At 47.5% G+C, this 8,373-nt stretch overlaps 1 protein-coding gene across 2 annotated transcripts in view; it reads right to left on the bottom strand.

Moving 5' to 3' along the window:
• Window positions 1–7,339, bottom strand: part of GRIN2A (glutamate ionotropic receptor NMDA type subunit 2A) — a 420,050-nt gene extending 412,711 nt beyond the window's left edge. Inside the window, exon 1 of one of the 2 annotated variants that reach the window (XM_065920287.1) lies at window positions 6,911–7,339. In XM_065920287.1, coding sequence (XP_065776359.1) covers window positions 6,911–7,324 — 414 coding nt within the window. In that variant the 5' untranslated portion in view covers window positions 7,325–7,339. The remainder of the gene's footprint in view (window positions 1–6,910) is intronic. The other variant, XM_065920288.1, reaches the window with a different exon arrangement.
• Window positions 7,340–8,373: the final 1,034 nt, after the last annotated feature.

Genomic DNA, 8,373 nt, shown 5'->3' on the forward strand with positions numbered 1-8,373 from the left:
AAGAGTCAGACCCAACTGAGCAACTAAGCACGCACATGTACTTTGGAGAAAAATAAAAACCACAAAATATAGACACAATAACAGTAACATTCCCTAAGAGCCAAGCACTAAGCTACATCCTTTATATCTATTATCCCATTTAAATCTCACAACTCTAGGAAGAAGGTACTATTACTGTCCTCATCCTAAAGATGAAGACACTCAGGCTCAGAGACAGGAAGCAACTTCCCCATGATCACCCAGAACCTGAATTTAAACACAGACAATCTAACTCGAGGTTCAACTTATTAGCCATGCTGTAATGATATTTTTTTAAAGACACTGAAGATATTTTTTTAAAGCCATGAACAAACCACCCAAAGATAACCACGGCTCACATTTTGTTATGTTTCCTCCCAGTCTTTTCTTGAAGGCGATAAAATTTTCAGAGCTGGAAAGAGGCTTCAGAATATAGTATCTCCCTAAACTTTCATTTTACAGGAGAAACTGAGGTAGAGAAAGCTGAAAAGACTGTCTCAAAGTCACACTGCTATTTGGAAATGGAATGTACGTGCTCAGACTGTTCGTCTAGGGTATTCTGGGGTCTTCTGACTCAAGTTAATTTGAGTAGTAGTTAGCGAACTCAAGCTAACTAACTTGGTAGTGTCTTCCTGGAGGACCGTGTTGAGAAGAATTTAGGGCTTGTGGTCAAAAAGAACAAAATGCTACAAGGGATTAGGGGTGGCAGCTGTGAACGGAGTGATGTGCCCACGTGCACACCTCCAGTTTTCCACCTCTCAAGGAGCAGTCTGGGAGAGAAGGAAAAGGACCATGAGAGACCCTCTTAACAAAGGCCAGCTGCTTTCTTCATCATATCAGGGGTCACAAACCCCACTGCCTTCAGGACCAACACTGTAACAGAAGTGAGAGAAGTGGGCAAACTGGAATCTGAAGGCGGGACAAGCATCAGGCCCATTTAAGGGGGTGCTCAGTCACTCCAGTCGTGTCCAACTGTTTGCAACCCCATGGACTGTAGCCCACCAGGCTCCTCTGTCCATGGGGATTCTCCAGGCAAGAACCCTGGAGTGGATTGCCATTTCCTTTTCCAATTTAAGGGAGGGAGGGGCACTATTAATCTCCAGCCACCTGTCACTATGGGGAGAAGCAAGGCCAGTGTTACCAGGCCTTCTGATTTTCCCAAAGAAGCATGAAATTTGGGTTTAAAAATAAATAAATAAATGTGATACCACCTAACTTTAAAACGTTGGCAACTAATTCAAATTTAAATAATTAAGTGGCAGCGTAGAATAAACCACACTAGTTAGCAACATTATAACCATTCCTTTTCATGATGGCCTTCTCAGAAGCCACCAAGCCCCTGTTACAAGTATGAGATTTTCCACACTCTCTTTCTCTCTCTCATTATCTTTCTCTCTCCCCCTCACTCTACCTAGAGAAGCATTTTCCATGTGAGGCTATCAAAGAGAAGATGAGCACCCACCCAACCCTGCCAGATCACATCTATCAAGAGTCCAGGTGATGAGCTGGGACCCCCGAGGGCCCCATGGAGAGGTCACTGCGCCTCTCAGGGTGGAGGTTCTCCATGACTTCTGTGAGGAGGAGTGATGACTACATCTGATGTGCCTCATGGAAAAGACTAAAGATAGGCCTCCCCACTCACTCTCCCAGGAACCACCTGAAGCCTCTACAGCAGGATCTGAGTGGGCTCCATCGACCTTCTGATGTACGTTTCTGCCCTTTCCACGAGCCTTCTGCGTTTAATGGACAGGCTCATCACTCCCACCCAAACTCCGAGCCGCCAAAGGAGTGCAGCAGCCTCCTACAGGTGAGCTGTTACTCAGCGGAGCTACAGAGGCCTTTCACATGGAAGCCCCCAACTTCTGTTAATCCTCAGGATGGCTAGTGATTACCTGCCCACTGGAGAAAAGAGGAGACTTAACACACACCCATGAAATCAGTCAGCATTTGGGAACAAACACAGGGTGGAGAACCCTGACCCAGAGCAAGGTAAGTTCTTCCAGAAACTGCAGCAAGTCGGCATCCAAACCAGTGACTTGATTCACTCAATCACCATGTATGTACCCAGAAACGAAGGCAAAAAACAAAGATCAGTGCAAGGTGCCCAAAAGGACACACACGTGGACCAGAAACCAACCTTACTAAAGGTGGAAAGAAACAGAAGAAAAGTTTAAACCATTGTGGTATAAACAGAACATTCTGCACCATTTAAAATCATGTTTGAGAAGTTGGTTTAATGATAAGAAAAAATTCCAAGACTACATAATCAAGTCTGAAAGAAATAAAAGCAGGTTGTGAAATATAACTGGGTCAAAATCACAGTGAACACATTCAGCTGCCTCCCTCTTCTGCTCCTAAGACACAGAATTTATAGATCAAACTTTAGAGATCTCAAAATTTATAAAATGCTGCTTGAAAATAAGGGAACCACAGATCAAAAATAGAAGACCCCTACCTAAAAATAAATGAATCAAAAAATGAGACTCTACAATTTCAGGAGGAATCAAAGTGCATGGGGGAGTCTGATATGAGCCACAGAAGCAGAAGTCCCAAGATCTACCAAGGGGACAAGGAGCAGGGCTGGACCCAAACCATGCAGCTAATCGTGAATGGGGACGAAACGTCTGCACCATCCACCACGAGTCACAGTCACAAGAACGTCCCTGCATGTGTTACAGAGCCAGAACGAGAGCCCCTACAGGAGAGCAGGACCCAAGCCTGCACCAGAGTGTATAAAGCAGAAAAAGAGCTGGGAGCTGAGTTGCTGACAAGAGCTCTGGTTAAAAAACACACCAGCTTACAGCTACAGGGCAAAAGAAGCCATAAAACTGCCTTGACAATAAGTTCACAAACAAAAATTCGAGAGCCTATGAGGCTATCCAATGATCAAACTCTACAAAACAGAAGAATTCACACGGGAAGAAGAAAAGATGCTAGAGCAATCAGAGAAGGACTTCATAAGAAGTGTTTTTTAAATCCTCGAAGGGACAGAAAAGATTTACATCCACAAAGTGAGAAGAGGTTTCAATAAAACAAAAGCAGGAAGGTATGAGAAGGTATTGCTTCAATAAAACCAAAGCAGAAATCCGTTTTGTTTCTTAGAAATTAAATTAATCAGTGTTGAAATTTAAGACTCCACAGATAGGCAAAATAATATACCAGACACAAATGAAAAGAACTGGTTAACGAGAATAAAGAATTGAGGAAACACCATACAAACATAACACAGAGAGACAGAGAACTTAAAAAAATGTTCCAGATACATAGAGAAATTACTGACAGACTAAATACAGAGAAAAAGAAAATGTTAGAAAGGAAACATCAAACAGATAATGGCTGGGATTCTTCCAGGATAAACAAAAAACCTGGATCTTGTAAGAAAGCCCACAGGATGCAAAGTACAATAAACAACACAACATATACACACAATATAATCCTGAACTTATAACTTATAACTCAAGCTTAAAATGAAATAGATCCAAGAATCCACAGTGGTTACCCCTGGCGATAAGATTTAAAGGGAGATTTTTATTTTCTTTTTTAAACTTTAATATACTTTCTAAGTGCTCTATAATGAAAAGACATTATTTTTATAAACTGTCTGTGGAGGAGGAATATCATTATTTCAAATATACATATACACATAAACACTTAAAAAAAAAAATCTGTCCTCAAGGAACTTACACTCCAGTAGAGGAGATAAAAAAGTATATATAGCAATAATATATAAAGCAAAACCCACGCAGTAACTGACATGGATAGATGTAGCTAAAATGTAAGCCTTGCCTTTTCCCTCCCATGGAGCAGTTAGGAATAAGGGTGGAAGGAGAGGAGCTGAGGATATTGAGCAACAACATAAAGGTCCAGTATCTGTGTTTGATTTACTAGAGCTATTAGCAAAACCAGAGCGTATTTCATGTGCATGGGATCAAAATTGCCAAACCAAGACAAGGTTAGAACTCTATCAATGTTGAGCATTATTCTCACCTCTAGATTAATTATATTTTAAGACCACCCAGTGATAGAAGCAAAAATTAATATCTCCATTGTAAATTAAATTAAACCACAAAAATCTGCCACTTCACACATTTCAATTATTACAAAGCTCTGTTCTTTCCTCCCCACCACCCAACCAAGGGTAAAGAAGATTGGGGAAAAGGTAAGAACTGGGGAGAGAGGCTCAATTTAATTGATAGTCAAATTAACTGCCATTCTTATTCACTGAGACCGGATCATGTTACCAATTGAGAAGTGCAAACAACACAGGTACAGGTATGTGCTGGGCTTTACCAAATGATGGCATCTTAAGGGGGACAGAGAGGTCTTAGTGGTTTGGGGAGACTCGGATTCTGTGGCCACGAGACCGGGGGCACACCCAACCAAACAAGGCGATGCCCATGACTGCTTCTTCAGAGCTGAACTGCAACTCTGCAGAAACAGGCGGCAAAGACACAAGCCAACTCAACACGTTACTAATGGAGGGAGGGCTGTCCACATCCCAGACGATCTCTTTCCTTTCTTTTTAACACAATCAGATTTCTCGAAATCCCACTCCTCAACCCCACTTCTCTAAACATCACTTGCACATCCCCCATAGGGGATCCAACATATACCTGAATGTTATCCCACGGCTTCTTTGATTCCCTGCCATCAAGACCAACTCAGAAAGCCCCAACAGTAATGAAGACTATTCAACTCCTTTCACCATTTTTGAGCCAAGGCACCCTTTTATTCCTCTCCTCTCCACCACCTCTTAAATCAGTCTCTCATCTTGACATCTCTGAAAACGTCCTTTCTCATCTTCCTCTTGCCCTTTCCTGAGGTCCTTTTTCTTCTTTAAGTGGGGTCACAGTCATGTCCAATCCCCGTAAGGCAGTTTTATTCTGCAAGAGAAGATGCTTCCACCCTATCCTCTGAACTTCTCAAAACTCCCTTCCTAATACCCTCTTAGAGGTCCAGTAAGTCAGAACCTGACATGGACGGGTCACTGCTTATGAAGGGGATGCTAACTCTAAGCCCATTTCTGTTCCTGCTTCTTTGCCTATAGTCAGATGGGTAAGTCAGGTAAGAGCCCGAGCCCCACACCTGCCAGCACTTCTCCTATTCAGCTTTTACCACATTTCTCCACTGATTGTGCTGGGCCTGGTCGATACAGAAACTTCACTTTCAACATGGCTCCTGTTTAAATGCATGTTGCTCCGTCAAAACTTCAGAAGGGAGAAGGAATCAGTGGTAATATTTAAATCCCAAAATCACACTCCAAAACCCTGCTGGGAAATGCTGTTCTTCTCCTTCTTTGTGCCTGTGTCAGAAACCAGAGGACCAGAAAACCAGAGATCTAGTTCCATCACATACCGTGTGGTCTTAGCTAAGCCTTTAATTGCCCTGAGCCTCAATCTCTTCACCTGAAAGCTACAGGATGTTCTAGTAGACTCTAAGACCTTTGCCAGTTCTGAAATGGCCACATATCAGTGGCAAGACACAGCTGTTCCCTACTTATTTCTTCCCAGAAAGGAACCCCCCCAAAACTGAGAGGTGGCTGGGAAAATACTCAACCACACACAGGAATTCTGCTAGGTTGCAAACCATTTAAAATGAATGCTTAATAAGATCCTACATCAGTTGTGTATTTCAACAGAATGTGCCGCAGCCCAGGAGACCTGAAAGAATTAATATGGTTCCCAAAGGAGCTGGTGGGAATTACTGAGGCAGAAGTAGTATTTGATTTGATGAATGTAAAAGTGCTTTGAGAGCATCAGAAGCAAAGTGCTATGACAAATGTCTGCTGGCTCCATTACGATGTCTCCTGCTATCTAAGGAACACACTCCAATAAGGTCTCAGGACTGGGGGGACCAACAGCGCACAAGTACATTCACACTTCCCTTCCTGACACCCCCTCCCATTTCTCTTCCAGGGCTTAGACAGAAGCACAGGGCACCCACAAACACCAACCCTCCCCTTCTTTCTCATTTTTCACCTTGCTTTACCTTTCCCACCTGCTCTTCTGCACAGTTCTCAAACCAGCCTCTCAGAACATCTCACTCAAATCTCCGGACTCCTCTTCTCCACACCAATACCCCCAGGTGATCCACAGAAAGACCCTCCCTGCCACTCTAAGCCAAGAGATCTCTACACCTTTCCTTCATTGGGACACCCTCCAACTACGTTATCAAAACCCATCCTTAGGAGCCAAGCCCTCCATCTGAGGGCCTCGGAGCCCCCAGCAGTCCCACCCAGGTAACGTGTAGGAACACCCGGCACCTCCATCTCTGGGTCAGCAGTCCCTTCTCTCCACTCACAGCCACTCCCTTGGAGAAACCCATACCTGTGTGCCATTATCTCAGGGCTCCTCAGACTTCCCACCCCACTTCCTCTAATTGTAGAGAGTCTGTGGAACCATGACATTTTTCTGCCTTTTTCTCCTTTACCTAAAACTTTGCATTTTATTCCACAATATCCCCACATTTGATCCTTTAAAAATAGTTTCTGTGGCTTTTAGTAGGGGGGGAATGGACATTTGCCACAACACAATCAGGTAAAACTGATACTGTAGGAATATAAAACTTATTATTTCAAGTTGCCGCCAGGCTCACCTCTGTGCACCACCTAGCCATCTCTAAGCATTCCACCACCCCATTTACTTCTGCATTTACTGAGTTCTTCCTGGCACACCCAAGGTGCCTCCGAGTACCCCTACTTTCAGCACCAAAGCAAAAAGCGTTTCCATTCGATTCCAGGTTGGAGAAGCAGGACCTGGCTCTCCTTAGGGTCGGTGGCCACAACCCCCTTTCAGATTAAGACGGAGGCCAGGGGCTCCTGAAAACCTGCAGTGGCTGCCCATATGACTGGCGCGCGCTGGGGTCCTGACAGCCCATCGCCTCCCGGCCTTACCTTGTCAGCCATGATCATAGATGCGCCCCCGTGGATGCCCAGGATGGGAATGAAAGTCTGTGAGGAGATAAAATCCAGCATCTGGGCCACGGCCTCCTGGTCGGTGTCGTCCCCAAACACCAGGCCGTGGATGCGCGCCCCTGACATGAGGTCACACACGTGCGTGATGAGGCTCTTGGGATCCGTCCGGTTCATCAGCAGCGCTACCACGTTCACGTCCAGGGGCAGCCCGGCTGCGTGCTCGGGGCCCCAGAGGTTTCGCAATTCACGCTCCGTCACGTCGTGGCTGTGGCCCAGCAGCACTGCGATGTTCAGCGCCGGGGGACCCTTCTCCGCCGCCGCGCCCTGCGCCGGACCGCGCCAGACCAGAAGGGCCGGCAGCACCAGCAAGGTCCAGTAGCCCAGTCTGCCCATAGTCGCCACTTACGGTCCCTGCAAGGTGGAGAGGAAGAGTCAGCGCCTCTGGGGTGCGCGAGGGTTCTAGAGGAGGGGGTTTACCGACATAGCCCCTTGCTCCAGGAGCCAGGAACGCAAACCACCCCAGGGAGAGCTGTTGGAGTCACTGATTCCATTCCCCATCCCCTGGCCATCCGCGTCCCTCGACCCGTCTGCCACTCTGTCCACAATTCCAATCCGAGCGGATTCTCCGTAACTGTCCCCAAACCCACCTTCGCATTCAGCCTCCTCTCTCTCTTCGACTCAACCCACATCTTCCGCCGCACTCGCTAAGTGGGACCACTTGGCGACGGCCCCTGACGTAGGCGCGCAAAGTATACCCTCCACCCACTCATCTCCCACCCCCGCGAGTCTAAGTTACCGACCCCGCCCCCTGCGAACCCGGCGCAAAGTACAGACCAGCCCAGGCGTGCGGAGGCGGCCGAGCGAAGGCGCAAGGCTAGTTGACTGGCCCCACACCCTGCGAACCCACCGGGGCTCATCACCCACCTGGCGCCACTCAGCACCCACGGCAGACCCCGCACCTCTAGAGCAGGGACCGCCCCAAGCTCATGAAATTGAGGACGCTCGCTCTTGCGCCAGAGAATCCAGGGTGCCTGGAGGAAACTTAAGGTCCGCCCCACCTTGCGCAGAGGGGGCAGGAAGTAACCGCCAGCAGCCCCAGGACCCGCCCCCTACACGCACGCGGGCACACACAGGCTCAGACACACACATACACACAATCTCTCACGCACGCCGTGTGCAATGCAGAATTCTGGAGGGGAGGCACGTCCCCCCACCCCCGCGGGCCGACGCATGGGAGCTGGCAAAGAACGTGCGTGGGGCTGGGTAAGGTGGGTTGGGGGCTGGGCGGGGGGGGAAGGTTGCCTCCCCAGAAGCTCTCGGACGGACGTGAACTGTGCAGCACTGGCCCACCCCCGACCCCAGGCTTTCCCACTTCAGATTCTGTTACCAAGTCTTAGGTGCACGTGGGCAGTGGGCTGCGCACCCTCACAGGCACGCGCTCA

This window comes from Muntiacus reevesi, chromosome 2, assembly GCF_963930625.1.
Source record: "Muntiacus reevesi chromosome 2, mMunRee1.1, whole genome shotgun sequence".
Taxonomy (NCBI): domain Eukaryota; kingdom Metazoa; phylum Chordata; class Mammalia; order Artiodactyla; family Cervidae; genus Muntiacus; species Muntiacus reevesi.